The sequence below is a fragment of the Astyanax mexicanus genome, unplaced genomic scaffold (genome assembly GCF_023375975.1).
Source record: "Astyanax mexicanus isolate ESR-SI-001 unplaced genomic scaffold, AstMex3_surface scaffold_31, whole genome shotgun sequence".
In the NCBI taxonomy this organism is placed as follows: domain Eukaryota; kingdom Metazoa; phylum Chordata; class Actinopteri; order Characiformes; family Acestrorhamphidae; genus Astyanax; species Astyanax mexicanus.
The window spans coordinates 6,007,060-6,027,843 of NW_026040041.1; the positions used below are offsets into that span (position 1 = coordinate 6,007,060).

The 20,784-nt window shown below is 38.4% G+C and overlaps 1 protein-coding gene and 1 long non-coding RNA gene across 12 annotated transcripts in view; both read right to left on the minus strand.

Moving 5' to 3' along the window:
* The window catches only part of LOC103033149 (RNA-binding motif, single-stranded-interacting protein 3), a 105,741-nt gene that overhangs the window by 71,282 nt on the left and 13,675 nt on the right, over window positions 1-20,784 (minus strand). For all 3 annotated transcript variants that reach the window (XM_049472906.1, XM_049472907.1, XM_049472905.1), the window contains exons 2-3: window positions 11,771-11,928; window positions 6,064-6,122 (exon numbers count right to left, since the gene is read on the minus strand). In XM_049472906.1, the coding sequence (XP_049328863.1) occupies window positions 6,064-6,122; window positions 11,771-11,928 (217 nt within the window). The remainder of the gene's footprint in view (window positions 1-6,063; window positions 6,123-11,770; window positions 11,929-20,784) is intronic.
* On the minus strand, window positions 15,405-17,182 carry LOC125788944 (uncharacterized). Of its 9 annotated transcripts, XR_007429899.1 has the most exons (6): window positions 16,837-17,182; window positions 16,381-16,632; window positions 16,297-16,336; window positions 15,925-16,007; window positions 15,756-15,838; window positions 15,562-15,672 (listed from the first exon to the last, which is right to left on the minus strand). It is a non-coding gene; the product is annotated as an uncharacterized LOC125788944 (long non-coding RNA). The 9 variants fall into 9 exon arrangements; XR_007429902.1 differs by lacking the exon at window positions 15,756-15,838 and having other exon boundaries at window positions 15,562-15,712; XR_007429896.1 differs by lacking the exon at window positions 15,756-15,838 and having other exon boundaries at window positions 15,882-16,007.

Sequence of the window (20,784 nt, forward strand, 5' to 3'; positions counted from 1 at the left end):
CAAAATCATCACACCCGTCACCCGCCGCCGGCACGCCGTCAGCACCGGAACGCGCTGTGAGGAACACGTAGAACATCACAGCACTGTCTCAACCACAGTGATCACAAAACATCAAACCACACGCTCAAAAACACCAAAATCAACGTTTTCAAAAGACTGATAGAGAAGCACAGAATTTATAATTGAAAATAATGAAATATAACATTGTAAAATGGTTAAGTAATGTCTAAACTCATTTTAAATTAACAAAAATCAGCTTGTCTTCAGCCAATTGTTTGTAGGCTTTCTTGTGCATCAGCTTCAGAAGAGGCTTCTTCCAGGACAGCAGCACCATGCAGAGCACTGCATGATAACCTCCGACTTTGTTAAATGCATAAAACATGTAAAACATGTTATAATTAATAATGAACTGAGGCATTGGTTAAACAGTTTGTAATGAATAATACTAGTCTCATAAAAAATGTGTTACCAAAGGATGTAACATTTAAGCAATAATACACTTGAGGTCCGGGCTATGAGGTGTAATATTGGCACTGCTGTGCTGCGGTCGTACATCAATATAACACCTTACTGCATGAACCTCGAGTGGATTAGAATTTTACATTTGCTTTTTGCAGATGATGTGTTCCTGTTGGCTTCAACTAGCCAAGACCTTTAGCTCTTGCTGGACCAGTGTGATGCGGCCGGGATGAAAATCAGAACCTCTAAATCTGAGACCATGGTTCTCAGTCGGAAAAGGGTGGAAGGCTCTCTCCAGGTTGGGAATAAGTTGTTGCCCTAGATGGAGAAGTTCAAGTATCTCGGGATCTTGGTCTCGAGGGAGGGAAGGGTGGAGCGTGAGGTCAACAGGCGGATCGGCAGATTGGTGGAGCATCTTTCACGTTGCGGACTCTTAGCTGGTCCGTTGTAAGGAAGAGGTGTACTGGTCGATCTACACTCCAAACCTCACCTATGCCCATGATAAAGATTTGTCAAACTATTAAAATGTACTGCAAAATTGCTCTTGGGGCCTACATTTTTAGCTGTCCTCAACAGTAGGAAATACAAACAGAGGGCATGACAAAAAATAATTGTGCCTAATCGACTAATCGACTAACAAATACTAAACTAATACTAATATTGTCATTAGTTGCAGCCCTATTGCAAAGTTTCTGAAGTAAACCATAATTACTATACCTCTGGACATGGTTCCAGTACTTCATGCCCTTGGGCTTTCTTATGCATCAGCTTCAGAAGAGGCTACCTTCTAGGACAGTACCATGCAGACAGAGTTGATACAGTGGTCTGAGAACAGCAGACTGACCTCCTACTTCTTAAACCTTTGCAGCAATACTGGCAGCACTCATACGCCTGTATGTTTGAACCCAACCTCTGGATATTACACTGAACATGTGGACCCAACATGTCCTGGACTCAATGGCTGTATGACCTTTGCATCACCGTATTGTAGCTTAGTTAGTTTCAGGGTGATAGCAATCTTCTTATAGCCTAAGCCATCTTTGAGGATCACCGTAATCCAACTGATCAGATAATAAATTAAATGATTTAATGTTTCTTAATCCTGATTTACAGAATCCGCTTGTTTTCAGAGCTCAGGTCTCAGTGGTGCAGTCCAGCTGGATTTCACCCAGGAAAAATCTCACCTGCTGTGAAATAATTCTTATTGAATGGTTTTATTATATTATCCAGCAGAGGCCAGATAGTGGAACAACCAATTAAGTCATCAGGTCGTCCGGAACGGCCGTATTTCACCCTCACCTCCCCCACCCCCACCCCCCTCCTCGCTCGGCCGCTCGCTCAGCTTTCTCCCAGGTGAAATTAACGGCTGTGTAAAACCCCCCTCACTGGAAGAGCCGAGGAATATTCTGATCACGGAAACCCGGAAACGCTCCGCCCAAGAAACACTTTACTGCAGCGCTGAGATCAGCTTCAGAACTGCCGACCGGACCTAATCCAGATTCACACACTCAACCAGACCTGTACATCATAACATTCTAATAAACCAGTTCATTACAATAAAACAGTTCATATCAATACACTAGTCCACTCTAATAAACCAGATCAATCCAATACACCAGTTCACAGTTCAATCTAATACACCAGTCCATTCCAATACAACATTTAGTTCCAAAACATGGTTTATCTAATACATCACTACATTCCGATACACCAGTTCACACTAATACACCAGACCATTCTTATAAACAAGTTTATTCTAATAAACTCATTAATTCCAATATACCAGTTTATTCTAATAAACCAGTTCAATACAACAGTTCACTCTCTCACACCAGTTCATTCCAATACAGTGATTTATTTAATTCGAATAAACGGTTCATTCCAATACACCGGTTTATTTTAATAAAACAGTTCATTCCAATACACCGGTTTATTTTAATAAACCAGTTCATTCCAATACACCGGTTTATTTTAATAAACCAGTTCATTCCAATACACCGGTTTATTTTAATAAAACAGTTCATTCCAATACACCGGTTTATTTTAATAAACCAGTTCATTCCAATACACCGGTTTATTTTAATAAACCAGTTCATTCCAATACACCGGTTTATTTTAATAAACCAGTTCATTCCAAAACACCGGTTTATTTTAATAAAACAGTTCATTCCAATACACCGGCTTATTTTAATAAACCAGTTCATTCCAATACACCGGTTTATTTTAATAAACCAGTTCATTCCAATACACCGGTTTATTTTAATAAACCAGTTCATTCCAATACACCGGTTTATTTTAATAAACCAGTTCATTCCAATACACCGGTTTATTTTAATAAACCAGTTCATTCCAATACACCGGTTTATTTTAATAAACCAGTTCATTCCAATACACCGGTTTATTTTAATAAACCAGTTCATTCCAATACACCGGTTTATTTTAATAAACCAGTTCATTCCAATACACCGGTTTATTTTAATAAACCAGTTCATTCCAATACACCGGTTTATTTTAATAAAACAGTTCATTCCAATACACCGGTTTATTTTAATAAACCAGTTCATTCCAATACACCGGTTTATTTTAATAAACCAGTTCATTCCAATACACCGGTTTATTTTAATAAAACAGTTCATTCCAATACACCGGTTTATTTTAATAAACCAGTTCATTCCAATACACCGGTTTATTTTAATAAACCAGTTCATTCCAATACACCGGTTTATTTTAATAAACCAGTTCATTCCAAAACACCGGTTTATTTTAATAAAACAGTTCATTCCAATACACCGGCTTATTTTAATAAACCAGTTCATTCCAATACACCGGTTTATTTTAATAAACCAGTTCATTCCAATACACCGGTTTATTTTAATAAACCAGTTCATTCCAATACACCGGTTTATTTTAATAAACCAGTTCATTCCAATACACCGGTTTATTTTAATAAACCAGTTCATTCCAATACACCGGTTTATTTTAATAAACCAGTTCATTCCAATACACCGGTTTATTTTAATAAACCAGTTCATTCCAATACACCGGTTTATTTTAATAAACCAGTTCATTCCAATACACCGGTTTATTTTAATAAACCAGTTCATTCCAATACACCGGTTTATTTTAATAAACCAGTTCATTCCAATACACCGGTTTATTTTAATAAACCAGTTCATTCCAATACACCGGTTTATTTTAATAAACCAGTTCATTCCAATACACCGGTTGATTTGAATAAACCAGTTCATTCCAATACACCGGTTTATTTTAATAAACCAGTTCATTCCAATACACCGGTTTATTTTAATAAAACAGTTCATTCCAATACACCGGTTTATTTTAATAAACCAGTTCATTCCAATACACCGGTTTATTTTAATAAACCAGTTCATTCCAATACACCGGTTTATTTTAATAAACCAGTTCATTCCAATACACCGGTTTATTTTAATAAACCAGTTCATTCCAATACACCGGTTTATTTTAATAAACCAGTTCATTCCAATACACCGGTTTATTTTAATAAACCAGTTCATTCCAATACACCGGTTTATTTTAATAAACCAGTTCATTCCAATACACAATTTCAAGTTAGAACACCAGGGATATTAAAGCAACAACACCACAGGAAGCATGTGGGAGGAAATAGTAGAGAATTAGGAGCCACCTAGCAACACCATAGCAACCCTTCGGGATACAGAGAAACCCCTCACACACAACTAGCATTTATTGGTTTTGGTGTGTGTGTGTGTGTGTGTGTGTGTGTGTGTGTGTTGCCATCCCTGAATTGTCTCCTGGAGTGACTAAGGAGGCAGAGAAAAGCAATTAAAAGTACAACTGAAGTTTCAGTACTGTTTAATTAGTGTGTGTGTATGTGTGTGTGTGTGTGTGTGTGTGTGTGTGTGTGTGTTCACCCCTCAGCTAACTCTAATAATAACTCTCTTTTCTTTAAGTGTGTAAATATGTGCATATATATTATTTCCCCAAAAGCATAATAAACAGTATTAAAGAGTTTTCCCTGCTTTATTGTAGGAACTGTAATGTTAAATATTACTCAGAGGAAGTGACTGTATTTGTTGCACTCAAAGGACTGAGAAAATAAAAAGTGAAATGCACGATTTAATAAAGCAAATGTTCACCAGGATTAAAAACACTAAAAACTAACATTAACAAGGTAGAGATAAAGCCACTATACAGATCAAAAGGGGAAAAGATGAAGAATAATCAGTCAGAATCAACCGAACATTCAGTATGTAAATGGTAGTGGTTGGCAATACTTCGCATAGAGATGGTGCCTCTCTCTCTCTCTCTCTCTCTCTCTCTCTCTCTCTCTCTGTATATATATATATATATATATATATATATATATTATATGAGAACCTTTACTCTTCTTTTCCTGGGGCAGTCCTGATGAGTGCCAGTTTCATCATAATAACGTTTTTGGCTATCTTTCTGGCGACTGCACTTGAGGATACTTTCAAAGTTGATTTTATATATTTTTTTAATTCGTTCTTTAGTTGAGTAGTTGTTGCTTCTCATAATCTGGATTAGAACATTACTGAAATATTCACTATTCACTGTATACCTGTAACTCTACCTCTTCACTACTTTACTTTAACTGATGCTCTCAAACACTTTATTAAGAGACAAGAAATTCAAGTAATTAACTCTTGATGAGTTCAGCACAGCTGTTAACTGAAAGCCTGAATTCCAGGAGACTCTACATCATAAAACTGACTGAGAAAATCCAGCAGAGATGGACACTTTTTAGTTTACTAAACAATTCCATATGTGTTTTTCGTCATAGTTTGGATGACTTTAGAATGAATCTACAATGCAGAACATTTTAAAATAATGAAATAATTAGTGGTATCAATTGATTAAAACATTGAATCCAATTATTCACAAAAATATTCTGTGACTTTTTATTAACTGGGATTAATCGCACTTGTTTTTCTTAAGACACTATACATTTTTTATAGTGGATATTTAAATGTAAATAAAAGAATAAATGTAAGAAATGTAGATAAAATGTAATTATATTTATATTAGTGGTGTCTCAAATTAAAACACTGGTATATCTTTTATTGTATGTTCGACAGGAGATAAAGCCATAGCATATGGCGCTGAATAAAGAATGCATGATAAATTAGATTAGAGTAGATAAACTTTTCCTGAATTAGAACTTTAGAATTATCTGAGTATAAAAGAGTGTTTTCACACCTGTAGTTGTGAAAGTTTCTAGTTTCTATGATGCAGATCAGTTGATGGGTTTGTTTATTTATTGGAAAGTTTCTCCCTCTGTTTGGTTTGTTTTCACACAGGCATAAAAACCTAAACGCACTAAAATGTGCACCAATAAATGACGTGAGCACACTGTCTCCTCTGATTGGTCAAAGCTGTCTGGTATAGGAGTAAGAAAGTAACTATAGTAAAAAGATTCTGCTTTAACACAGAACGATAAAAAATGTACCACTGCGCTTTAAAACACAGATTTTCAATGGGATGTGCAGCGCAGATGAGAGCAGTGAATGCTGCACATACCATGCGTTTAGTGTGTAAACAGCATGGAGCAGCAGAGTCAGCACTGTTCTCAGCTCTTACCTTTACACTGGTTGGTGTTCTTGTCCAGGATGGCCTTCGTCGATACAATCTTCCCAAACCTGCAGAGAACAGAGGCAGTGAGGGGTGTTTCTAATAAAGTGCCCTTTAGACTTTAATGAAGACCATGAAGAAGTCACTCCTACACACTCCTACACACACACACACACTCCTACAAACAACACACACTCCCTGACTAGGCAGTAAATCAAACTTCCACTGTGCTGTGAGAAATAGCACAATTATCTCCACTGGAGAAAAATACAGCAGAACGAAACACACTTCCTCACACTCCAGAGACCTTCCTCTACTCACTGCTGCTCGCACACTTACCTCACACACAGACACACACTTACCACACACACACCTACACAAACGCACATAAACACATACTGTATGATCAATAACCTACACAGTGAAACACTCTACTAAACACTGTATACTATTACACATACATAAACACAGCAGTATAATCAATAAGGCTGGGCCCATCATATCATAGGCCATTGATTAAGCTCCACCCCCTCAGTGCATGTATAGATCACATATATATAAATCAAATACATACTGTCAGAGGTTCAGTTCAGATCCTCCCCCAATGACTGTAAAGATCATTGTAGAGTCTAATACTCTATTTTTGTTTTGGCACTATAAGGAGCACCAAATTATAAGGCGACACTAGTAAGGAACAGGGGTGTCGCCATGTTTCCCTTCTAATTCAGCTGGTCTCGCTTAGCACTGTTAGCGGCTAATGCTAATGCTGCTCCAGCAGTGCTAGCCGGGGTTAGCAGCAGGCTACAGGCTGATAATACTCATCTCTAAAAGGCAAAAGAGCTAGTGCTTAGCGCAGTTAGTGGCTAATGCTAATACTGCTCCAGCCTAAGTGCTGGAGAACTAAACTGAAACTCCTGTATAACTCTGTACTTCAGTGGAGTGGCTTTACTGCTCCTTAATACCTGACTGATAGAATTCATACATAAGGAGCACCGGATTATAAGGCACATTATGCGACACTAGTAAGGAACACGGGTGTTGCCATGTTTCCCTTCTAATTCAGCAGGTTGAGCTTAGCACTGTTAGCAGCTAATGCTAATGCTGCTCCAGCAGTGCTAGTTGGGGTTAGCAGCAGGCTACAGGCTGATAATTCTCGCCTCTAAAAGGCAAAAGAGCTAGTGCTTAGCGCAGTTAGCGGCTAATGCTAATGCTGCTCCAGCCTAAGTGCTGGAGAAACTTTACTGAAACTCCTGTATAATGCTGTAATTCAGCAAATTAGAGATTTTGTTCGTTACCGATTTGAAAGTCCTTACATCTCCCTCGTCTGCTGACTCTCCACAGACAGTAGTTACAGATTCCTCTTTCAGAAGAAGTCTGCTGCCTAATCCTGCTGTGTACTGTCTGAGGTTCAGAGAGGCATGTCATCTGCTGGTGTTGATCCACTGTGTTTTATTATCAAGTCTAAAGTCAAAATCTTACAGCACTTCATATCTTACAGCTTCCCTCTGCTGATAACAACTTTTATGGAGATGCAGATTTCATTTTCCAGCAGGATTTGGCACAGTGCCCACACTGCCAAAAGTACCAATTGGTCTTATTATATAATATTCTAATTTTCTGAGACACTGATTTTTTGGGTTTTCATTGGCTGTAAGCTTCATAATCATCAACAATAAAATAAATAAACACTTAAAATAGATCACTCTGTGTTTAATACATCTATATAATATATGAGTTTCACATTTTCAACTGAATCACTGAAATAAATTAACTTTACAATCATTTTATCAGTTTTCAGAATGTAAATAACTTATTTTACTGCAGAGAAAAACAGGTTTTGTATCACCTACACATCGAAGTGAAGTGTGTAAAGTGAAGTGTGTGGGGTTAAACAGTGCAGCTCTGGTTGTAGAGCTTATTAAAGTGTATTGCTGGTGTCCTCTGGGAGAAAGAGACAGAAAGAGAGAGAAAGAGAGAGAGACGGGCGAGAGAGAGGCAGGGTGGTGAGTGCTGTACTGTAAGAGTGGCTATAGGTGCAGTAAGACGTGTGGTCAGGGTGGCGTCCCATCATTTCTGCTCATTAAAACTCTGAGCTGAACTTTTCAGAAGGACAGCAGGTCCAGTCCAGTCACAGCAGTGTGAATCCTAACCAATCCCTCCAGTATACCACTGGTTTTACTGCTCACTCAGCAGAACATCAAACTGAGGAAGAGCTGCTTCTCTGAGGGATTTCAGGAACTGGGTCAGAACCTGATTTCAGCATCTTTTTTTAACTGGGACCAGTTCCAAACTTTTCCCAAAGAAGGAACACTTTTAAAAGAAGAGATGGAGTTCTTTCACAATGCGCTGAAAAAAAAAAAAAAAAATAGAGATTTGACGTAATTTTACGTCACTGGTTTCAGATGGAACCCAAGTCTAACTTTTCCTTTTTATTGAACCGGAATCCCTGGGAAGAACTTCCACCGTCTCTGAAGAACTTTTACTGCCTTTCTTTTCTGGTTCCACCACTGAAATCCATTATATAATCAACTCTAGAAAAAATAAGAGAAGAGTAGAAGCACTGGACTAAAGTAGGCTAAAGTAGGACAGATGCTGCAGTAGATACTGCTGGATTATTACAGATGTTTCTTTAGAGGAGTCAAAAGACTTTTGTTAGGAAATGGTAGTAAAAGTATTGTTCTCCATCCAAATCATTGATCACAGACAGTTGTTCCAATAACTTCTATGTCTACATGTGTTTAATAAAAGCATTAGCTAATCATACTGCTTCTACAAACATTCTTTTTGGTGGTTGTAATGCCTACACTGACCTTTGGGGGCAGTACTGGTTTTTTACCCCAGATTACAATCCATACAAAAATGGAAGCCATGTGGTAACAATGGAGGTTTAGAGGAAGCTGTTGCTTCATTCCTCTGATTCATGAACCTTTGTTTGCTTGCTCAACGTAAGTGGTAAAAATTATTTTTGTGTCAGAAAAGTACTTGCAAGAAAATTATGTAAACCATTTGGGATTATACTTGGATTTCTGCATAAATTGGTCATTAAATGTGTTCTGATCTTCATCTAAGTCACAACAATAGACAAACACAGTCTGCTTAAACTAATACCACACAAAAAATATATTTGCATGATTTTATTGAACACAGCATGTTAACATTCACAGTGAGGGGGAAAAAGTATGTGACTTCATACTCCTTCATCAGCAAAAACTGTTTCAGTTCAGCTAAAATATTATGGGATATCTGGTGTGAATCGCTCTCTTGAGGTCATGATGCCACAGCATCTCAGTTGGGTTCAGGAGGTCAGGACAATTTTCTTCTGTTGAAGTCGTTCGGTTGTTGATTTACTTCTATGTTTTGGGTCGTTGTTCTGTTGCATCATCCATCCTCTGTTGAGCTTCAGCTGGAGGACAGATGGTCTTAAGTTTTCCAGCAAAATGTTTTGGTAAACTTGGGAATTCATTTTTCCGTTGATGACGGCAATCCGTCCAGACCTTGAGACAAAGCAAAGCAAAGCAGCCCCAAACCATGATGCCCCCTCCACCATGTTTCACAGTTGGGATGAGGTTTTGATGATGGTGTGCTCTGCCTTTATTTTCCTCCACACATAACGTTGTGTGATTTCCTTCCAAACAACTCAATTTTCGTTTCATCTGTCCACAGTATATTTAGCCAGTTCTGCTGTGGAACATCCAGGTGCTCTTTTGCAAACTTCAAACGTGCAGCAATGTTTTTTTTCTTTTTTGAACAGCAGTGTCTTCCTCTGTGGTGTCCTCCCATGAACTCAATTCTTATTTAATGTTTTCTTTATTGTAGATTTGTCAACAAAAATGTTAGCATGTGCCAGAGATTTCTGTGTTCAGTCTTTTTCTGACACTCTAGGATTCTTCCTCACCTTATGATAATTCTGCACTGTGCTCTTGCAGTCATCTTTACAGACTTTACCACACCTAGGGAGAGTAGCAGCAGCAGTGCTGAACTTTCTCCATTTGTAGAGCGTCTGTCTGACCCTGGACACATGAACATCAAGGCTTTTTCTTTCCAGCTTCCAGCTTCATTCAAGTTAGCAATTCTTGAGTGTAGGGCTTCTGAGAGCTTTTGTGTCTATTGTTGTGACTTAGATAAAGATCAAAACACATTTAATGACCAATTTATGCAGAAATCCAAGTATAATCCCAAATGGTTCACTTACTTTTTCTTACAACTGTGTTTGTACTTATTGATGTTTTGTTCTGTTTTCTTTTTCTTTTCAGAAAGGTTTTTTTCTTTTTTGTTCTTTTCTTTGCTTTCTTCTATGGACATATTTCGCAACCATCTACAAAAATTTCACTGACGCTTCTTCACGGCCAAAACAAGGGTGGATTATTTCTTCGCTGTTTCACTACATTTCTATGGACTTCTAAGGACTATTTCAGCCAGATCTGGTAAGAATGATCCAATTCTTTTTGGAAGATACTTTTAAAAGAGTTTATGAGACTGGATTATTTCTTTGGGTGTTTTTAATGGGACGTGCAGTGCAGATTTGAGCAGTGTATGCTGCACATTCCGCACTCTCAGTGTTTAAACAGCATGGAGCAGCAGAGACAGTGTTCTTTTATAACACTGCAAATTAATCAGGTGCAATAATGTTTTAATGTTGACATCTCTAGTTTAAATGTAACACAAATCATAATATTACATAATTTGGAAGCATGTCTGTATTATATGTATTACAATCAGAGATCAATAACATCAGAGCTAAATACACAGTATTGTTTCTCTGCATGTCTATTTGACCATAAGGTGTGGATAACAATGGTTATGAGGTATGTGTGTGTGTGTGTGTGTGTGTTGCCAGGTATAATGCAGGGCAGTGTTCTTGACCTTTAGAGCTCTAGAGTATCAGTGTGTGAAGGGATCGAGAGGTCAGGGTAGAGTGTGTGTGTGTGTGTGTGTGTGTGTGTGTTATGGTTTATGAGGGTTGTGTGTATGAGAGTCAAAAGGCCAAGGTTGGGAAGTGTTGGGGGGGAACCCTGAGGGATGATATTATGGTGTGTTGGTGAGGCGTGGGTGTGAATCCGAGCTGTGATAACACTAGTGACCTGACCTGCACACTGCACAGCTACACAACTTACCTATTAATAGTATGTCATTAATAAAAAGACATACAACACACTCCACACAGTTACACCTAGTGTGGCATGGCATATCCATTATGAAAAAGTATCTCAATACTTTATCAGTATCACCTTGTCATTTTCTCAGCTTAATAACCCAATAATTCCTCAACACATCAGCATAAAGCATATATTAGTACATCTCAGTAAATGTGAAAATCATTGAAAAGATACTTAATTAGTAGCAATAATAGTAATTCGGTTCAGAATGTGAAACTCTTATTATATAGCTGTATTAAACACAGTGAGTGATCTATTTTAAGTGTTTATATATTATATTGTTGATGTTTATGGCTTACAGCCAATGAAAAAAAACACTAAAATCAGTGTCTCAGAAAATTTGAATATTATATAAGACCAACTGATAGCAGTGTGGGCAGTGTGCCAAATCCTGCTGGAAAATGAAATCCTCATCTCCATATAAATTGTCAGTAGCAGAGGTTCAGCATGAAGTGCTGTAAGATTTTGCGGGAAAACAAAACTGCACTGACTTTACACAGAGTCCAAGCTGCTCGAGGTTGTGTGTGTGTGTGTGTGTGTGTTTGTGTGTGTGTACTCACGGTTGGCATAGTTTGATGAGGTCCTGGTCAGTGGTGGCTGGTGAAAGGCCCCGGATGTAGAGGTTGGTTTTACTGAGCTGCTCTGCTCCATTCTGGCTGCAGCTAGTGCTGCCTGGACTGGGCGGGGCCATCGGATGTGGGGGCGGAGCATATGAGTGCTGTAAGAGAGAGGGGGAGGGGTTACATATTAATAATAACGTTTATAAGAGCAAAGAATAAAAGAAAAGAAGAATGATACAATATAGCACACTTATTCACACACACACACACACACTGTAACTGAACATAATAACATCATCCCTATATGCAGACACACACACACTCACTCTCACCTGGGGGATTTAATATGTGCACAAATAGGCTTTAAATACACCACTATCCTTCATTCTCTCTCTCTCTCTCTCTCTCTCTCTCTCTCGCTCGTTCGCTCTTTTGCTCCATCGCCGCAGGGAATTATGGGTTATATATCAAACCCAGGCCAAACCATTTACATGCAAATGTGCTCCATCCACCCACTATATTCCTCTACAGTCTCTCTCTTTCTTTTTTTTTTCACTACGGAGGGCCTGTGTGTGTGTGTGTGTTCCACCCTATTGATTCTCTCTCATGTTTAAGGTCAGAAACTGAATTCTTACACAATGAGACTCAAAACACTCAACCTCCACCCTTTTACTTACTGTCAAAAGAGAGAGAGAGGGAGGGGGAGAGAGAAATGTTGAAATTTGTAATGTAGTGAATCTTTATCTGTGTGAATAGTAATGATTACAGTATCAGAGTGAAAGGATTATAATAAATAAGTTTATTAGAGGAAAACTGTTCTATAACTGAAAGGAGGTTCTAGTTCTCTGTTGGTTCCTCTATGCTGGATATAAGATGAGATTGAAACAGTTGGGTATGGTGGAGGCTCTACAGGTTCTGCATGAATCCTGCAGCACATTTACCCACAGATGTTGCTACAGCTGGACCTGTAGATCCTGTAGCTCTACACTCGTAGGTTGAAGCTGAAGCTGCAGAGTCCCAGCTGCTCCATAAATGCTGGACTGGTGATAAATCTGGAGACGGGCAGGACGAGGAGGTGCTGCAATCTGGTGGAGACGTTCCTGTATTCCTGTTAAACCCTTGCTGTGTGTGGGTGAGCATTATCCTGCTGAAAAATGCTGCTATCAGTTGGAAGTTCTGCATGAGAGGCAGCAACACATGGATCTGCAGGATGTTCTGCACACATCACTGAGATCACTGTTAGTGTTCCTCCTATCACTACTATGAGATGATCCTCAGATCATTAATCACTACTGCAGTTTACACTGTGAACTCTTCAGTCCACGTCAAAGGCAGGATTGAAGCGCATCAACATGAGAACTCCATACTCAAACCTGAACATCATCAGATCCCAAACAGAACCTGGATTCCTGTCGTTACGATAGTAAAGACACACTGACGCCCTAAATCAAGCTGCTAAAATTATAGTTTGCTAAAATTGGGCCTTTTGAGTAGGTCGTAGAGGCATGCTTAGCAGTTACTGATCTCTCAGCAAGAGGTACACTACCCAAATGTATCCTCTTTATTGTTAATGAGTGTACTGTACAACAAATTGCAGTTGTGTGTGTGTGTGTGTGTGTTTAAGCTCTTAAAGTGCCTTGTTCAGATGAATTAAACTCAGGCCTCAGGATTGGGTCTTTTGTGCGAACAGAATGGAGTTTGAGTGATTATTTTGTTAAGAGATGTCTAGTATTTAATATTGTGTGTGTGTGTGTGTGTGTGTGTGTGAGAGAGAGATAATAAACTGAACAGGGCTAAGGGAGATGGCTGTCATGGAGATACTGTGTTATATTCAGTATTACTACATAAAGGTTTAGGCGGCAGAGAGATTCTCTCTCTCTCTCTTTCTCTCTCTCTCTCTCGCTCTCTGTCTTTCTCTCGCTCTCTCTCAGTTTAATGACTTTTATTGGCTGTTTTGTATGCAATAGTGCCAAAGCAATTACCAGCTGATGTTCAATACAACACGCCACTACTAGCAGCAGCTGTAATAAACCCAGTAGAACAACACAACTTTTATATAAAAGAGAGATATATTTATCTCTATTTTCTCTCTTTCTATTTCTTTCTCTTTATTTCTGTCTTTTTACCAGTTTATCATGTTTTGGCTATAATAAGTGCAATATTGCTAAAGCATTACAACAATAACTGAATTACATTCCAAAGTTAGTGACAAAATACGTAAAAGTCATATTTGGGCAAATTTACTATTTGGTAAACCAAATATGCTAAACCAAAGGTTTGACCACGCTTGACCAGGATGCATCATAAACTATGTACTGTGTGCTGGATGCACGGCTGGTCAGCTATCTGTCCAGTAGCTATGAGTGCTTTTCCCTGGATGACCAGCTTTCCTACCACCTTAACTAATAAAATCCAGCTAACACCATCAGTTACCAATTTTTCAGCCTGAATTTCAAATTTCAAACTCAGTATTGCTGGTATATCAGTACAGATACAATAAACAGGCTTTTTTAAATAAAGATAATCCAAATTCATGATGTAAACATGCAAGATCAAAACCAGGCAACAAACAAGAAGAGTCCAGATCAGTAATAAGTTGCAAGAGCAAAAAAACAAAAAAAACAAAAAAACACTTTGTAAAGACAGACAGAACCTGATTTATTACTCTTCTGGGAGTAAATGAAGTGAAATCAATACTCAGGCGATTGTGCATTCTGTGTAATGGAGTCCGGAGCTTGGAGAACACTGGTAGACACAGGTCTAGGAGGAAAAGAAGTACCTTTAACACCAGGTGTAGCATTTTGGTTATTTGCATTTCTTGGCTTAGTGTTGGACAGACTTTTATTGGTGTTGGGTCAATTTTGCAGTGAATTTCACAGGTGTTTGGTCAATTTTAGACATTCTTTTGCTGGATCAGCTGGGTTTTGAACTGAATTTAGCTGGTCTTTCATCAGTTACAGACTTTTTTTGGATTTAGGTCAACTTCGGTTCCAGGCCTGAAATTGTTGTGGATACCAATTCAGACGGAATTTAACTGGTGTTGGGTCAGTTTTAGACATGCTTGTCTCAAATTTTAAAATATTGCAGGCATTGGTTTGTTTCAAACCTTTTTGTAGTTCTTAACTTAGTACATAATATACAGAATTTTGTTGATTTCAGCTGATCTTTGGTCAGTTTCAGACTATTGCTGGATTTATCTTAACTTCAAACAAAATCGTTTGAGACCAAATAATCCAAAAATGGACCAAATTCTAGGTTCTAGGGTGAAAACCCCCTTAGCTTTGGGCGGTATGTTTGGTACTCCTTAGGCTAGGTTTGGACTGTATGTTAGTACTGAGGGTTGGTTCAGGTTTGTACAGAAAGTTCTCTGGCTGGATTCGGGTTTGGACCACCGGTTCTGGTCTGATTGTAGGTGACAGGCGTGTAGGTGGTAGTCAGTAAAGAGCAGACAGTGCAGTAATTTGATTTGTCTCTGTGTTTATGAAGCATCTACTCCCTCTGTTCTCTCTCTCTCTCTGTTTTCTCGCTCGCCCACTCTTTGAATAGATCAGTGTGTTAATTCATTAGTTTCGGATGATATGCCCAGCGGGTGGGAAACACACACACACACACACACACACTCCGATGTGTGTGTGAGCTGCAGTGGTGGAGCGCTGGGTTCATCAGTACTGTAATATAGCTGCTACAAAGTGGAGATTTTAAGTGTTCTATTGAATATTAATCTGATATTTAGTTAACTCCATGTAGCTTCAGAGTTCATCATCACTACACACCTCCAATCTTCATGTAGCTTCAGATTAGTTCATCACTACACACCTTCAAACTTCATGTAGCTTCAGATTAGTTCATCACTACACACCTCCAAACTTCATGTAGCTTCAGATTAGTTCATCACTACACACCTCCAAACTTCATGTAGCTTCAGAGTTCATCACTACACACCTCCAATCTTCATGTAGCTTCAGATTAGTTCATCACTACACACCTCCAAACTTCATGTAGCTTCAGATTAGTTCATCACTACACACCTCCAAACTTCATGTAGCTTCAGAGTTCATCACTACACACCTCCAAACTTCATGTAGCTTCAAATTAGATCATCGCTACACACCTCCAAACTTCATGTAGCTTCAGATTAGTTCATCACTACACACCTCCAAACTTCATGTAGCTTCAGCAGAGTTCATCACTACACACCTCCAAACTTCATGTAGCTTCAGAGTTCATCACTACACACCTCCATGCTTAATGTAGCTTCAAAGTTCATCACTACACACCTCCAAACTCCATGTAGCTTCAGAGTTCATCACTACACACCTCCATGCTTAATGTAGCTTCAGAGTTCATCACTACACACCTCCAAACTGCATGTAGCTTCAGAGTTCATCATCACTACACACCTCCAAACTTCATGTAGCTTCAGAATGCATCACTCCACACCTCCAAACGTCATGTAGCTTCAGATTAGATCATCACTACACATCTCCAAACTTCATGTAGCTTCAGATTAGATCATCACTACACACCTCCAAACTTCATGTAGCTTCAGAGTTCATCACTACACACCTCCAAACTTAATGTAGCTTTAGAGTTCATCAATCACTACACACCTCCAAACTTCATGTAGCTTCAGAGTTCATCACTACACACCTCCAAACTTCATGTAGCTTCAGATTAGATCATCACTACACACCTCCAAACTTCATGTAGCTTCAGATTAGATCATCACTACACACCTCCAAACTTCATGTAGCTTCAGAGTTCATCACTACACACCTCCAAACTTCATGTAGCTTCAGCAGAGTTCATCACTACACACCTCCAAACTTCATGTAGCTTCAGCAGAGTTCATCACTACACACCTCCAAACTTCATGTAGCTTCAGAGTTCATCACTACACATCTTCAAACTTCATGTAGCTTCAGAGCTCATCAATCACTACACACCTCCATGCTTAATGTAGCTTAAGAGTTCATCACTACACACCTCCAAACTTCATGTAGCTTCAGAGTTCATCACTACACATCTGCAAACTTCATGTAGCTTCAGAGTTCATCACTACACACCTCCAAACTTCATGTAGCTTCAGAGTTCATCACTACACACCTCCAAACTTCATGTAGCTTCAGAGTTCATCACTACACACCTCCAAACTTCATGTAGCTTCAGAATTCATCACTACACACCTCCAAACTTCATGTAGCTTCAGAGTTAATCATCACTACACACCTCCAAACTTCATGTAGCTTCAAAGTTCTTAATCTTAATCATGTTAATCTGAGCTAAAGGCTAAAGCTGCTGTTTCCATGTGGGTCAGACTTCTTCCTGTAGCAGATTATTTCTCCAGTTTCTAAGAGTCTTTATTTGAAGGTGTAGAAACAGTACTCACCGCTCTCTGACTTCATCTGTAATTTCTCTAAAGAAAAGAAAGACTTCTACTTTTAATAGTTACAGAGTTCTCTGTGTTTCTGTGTCTTTTTCTAGTTATTATGATGATGAAAGTGTGAATGCACTGTGTGTAAGTGTGGAAATGCTGCAGTAGATTCTCTACTGTTTCTTATAGCACTGTTTTACCCTCAGTGGTCCCCTGGGGTCAGACAGTAAATAACCCATTAAAAAGATATATAACCCACCAATACACTGCATCTGCTCCACTCAACCTCTACACATTCTATATAGAGAGAGAAAGAGAAAAAGACTCTTTCTTTATTTGATTTTCAACATCTCACCAAAAAAAGTATATAATACACTGTATTTTTACACTAATTAACAAAATAGTACTCTAGATTGCTGCAAAATTCAGCTAAAGTTATGTTTTCAGGTGTGATCCAATTAAAAACTGGGTCTTGCTTTAATAGTTCATTCTGAAAATGTACATAAAATACACACAAAAACACCTTTACATCAATAACATTTGATGTACCATTACAAGGTTATGTATTAATAATGAAAAAAAGACAGAAAGTCCCAAGAGTTAACATCATGTTTTATTTTTTTAAGAGTTTATTTTTTCTGAGTTTAATTACGATTTTTTCAAAAACGTATTCACTTGAGACCATTTGAATTTCTTTCTTTTTCTGATTCTGGGAGTTGCCAAAAAATGACAAAATCATTAGTTTTTTAAGGTAATTGTACATGTAAGGTTTATAGCTTTTTTTTCAGACTTACTTAAGTCTTTCATTTTCAAAAAGGAAGTGTTTAAGGGTTTCCATCATTATCACATTGGGCATTTTGATGTTTTAACACACTGTAGAAACTCCACCGAACTAAAACTCTTACTGGAAGTCTTCTAATTGAGATTAGCCATGTGATACCACACAATTTCTCTTATAAAATGTATTTTTAATAATATTATCAGTCTATAATATTATATAATATATAATCTGATAATAATATTATCAGATATCTATAATTTACATTTCCACCATATACTGTAAGACATCTCTGATTTTAATATGTCTTTATTGGAGATGAAAGCCCAGTTTATATTGCGAGATTTATATTAAAATCCTCTCAGTGGCTACTTCTGGGTAGTGTACCTCCTGGTGAGAGACCACTGAGTACCAGATATGCCTTATTGATGAACTCCAAGATATTATCCCCAGTTAAAAGACTGTGAAAGGGGCAGCAGATAGTTTAACCCGAATCTAGGCCATCGGTCAGCAAACAAATGAATTAATTTTCCTTCATTTCTTGTGGTGACGAAAAAAGGATATAATAGAATAAAGCTTTAACACTCCTCTATACAGTAGTTAAGACAGCAACTTTGTAAGTGTAGAATGTCACGATCCTCATTGCTATCTTACACCCCACCAACATTGTTCACTCCTTCCTCCTGCATTGTTTAAACAGCAGCAGAGCTTCTGAATATATCTACACTGATGGGCGTGGTGTTCTGGAAATGAGGTGTGTTCAGGTACATTTCTGGAGTTTTGCTTGTTTATCTTGGTAACAGAAAACACAGGAGCTCCACTGACTGATTAAAACCCTGACAACAGTCAACAGTCAGATGTTCATTGCTATCTTTTACATCAACAATAAACAGAATAGTAAATAAAATAACATTGCTGTTCCCGTAAATGAGCTGCTGGAGCTCCTTCACAGCATCAACCAGCAGCTCAGTTTCCTCTGCTGAGAAGAGTTTGTTGAACACGTCCAGGTAGCTGCACCGTTACAATAGCAATCCACCAAAGACAGAGCTCACCTGATCTACTCTTAAAGAGAATGATGAGCAAGAGACACTCTGATTGGTTTATTTCACTTTACGCCCAAAATGAACCACGCCCATCATTAATTAAATTGATTAGTACCTGCCTTTTGCTTTGCATTTTTAGCCACGCAATGTGTACTTTTCCTGTTGTTATGATAGCAAAGACACACTGACGCCCTAAATCAAGCTGCATGTTGCACAGTTTGACGGCTCGCCTATATAGATCACTAAATAGAGCCAACAGAGAGAGAGAGAGATTACACTGAGTATAACCTGCCATGCTGTATCTAATCTCCTCAACAACAGGGTGCTGTAGGGCTTACACATTTCTTACACACACACACACACACCCACACACACACACACAGTGCTGGAGGTCTCAATCCGAAATCCTTCAGGGCAGAACAGGTATATGAGCTAACAGGAGGAGGCTAAGCGGCCTCTAGCCCCTGTTAGCACTTCGCTATGCTTCACTAAACCTAAAACACACACACACACACACACACTTAACTCTACAGCAGGGGTGCCAAGTTAACACTGCTACTTCGACACTGAGTATTTTAAAGTCACAGAGAGAGAGAGATACACTGCAGTGGGGTCAGGATGCTGGATAATTATTATCACCCCACTTCATCCCCAACTTCCTAAATAATCACGTCCACAAGTACTGTACTGACCTCCATCATTCTAGAGAACACAGTTCCTCCACTGCAGACCAGACACACGGCAGACACTCACAGATACCAGTCACACAGTTTTAAGAAAGGGGCTAGGCTTACAGGAGTAGTAGGGGACAGGCAAGGTCAGTAACAATATGGCAGCAAATATAAACAACATGCCAGAGAGTGTAGTCAGGCAAAACAGGGTCATAAATGGTAAACACAGCAGAGAAAGCACTAAGGCAAAAGAGCAGTCAAATACACAAAAACAGATTGGAAACAGAAATAAACAATAGAGAGGGCAAGATAAAAAGGCAATAGATAAAGAAACCATGTAGTAGAAGAGCTAGATAACTAGATTCAATACTTATGCTAGAAAGGCTAAGTGAAAACAATCGGTAACTGGGGAGCAGGAACATCCGGTGTGAGTGCATGCTGCAAATTGAAGTCTTTGTCTACAATCACATTACAAACCACATTGCTTAAATCTGATTTTTTGCTCAGATGGAATTTGGCTATCTTGATGGTTCACATTTACAAATAAACGAATCTGAAACGTCTCACATGCTGCACATTGATACGTGTATAAACTCCTATGAAAGTGACTCAAATGTGATTAGAAAAAAATTGGATTTGGCACATTCACACAGCCATGAAAAAATCAGATCTGAGCCTCATTGAGCAAAAATCTGATTTGAATCACTTTAACCTGGTAATGTGAACATTAAAATAAGTTGCCACTAACTAATGGGAATTATTTAATCAGATGTGATTATATTGTAAAACAGAAATTGATTGGTAATGAAATAGGAGGAATTGAAGAATGTAGGGATTAAAATTAATCAGGTAGGGATTAAAATAAACAGGTGGGGAATACAATTACGTGAGTAGGAATTAAATAAAGGGGATAGGGATTGAAATTAAGCAAGTAAAAATTTAAATAAATCATGTAGAGGTTAAAATGGACAGGTGGAGAATTAAATGAAGTGGGTAGGGATTAAAATGAATCAGATAGGGATTCAAATAAAGCAGGTAGGGATTAAAATGAAGCAGGAAGGGGTTAAAATGAAGCAGGAAGGGGTTAAAATGAAGCATATAGGAATTAAATTGATGGAAATAAAGCAGACAGGAAAGAAACAGAAGGA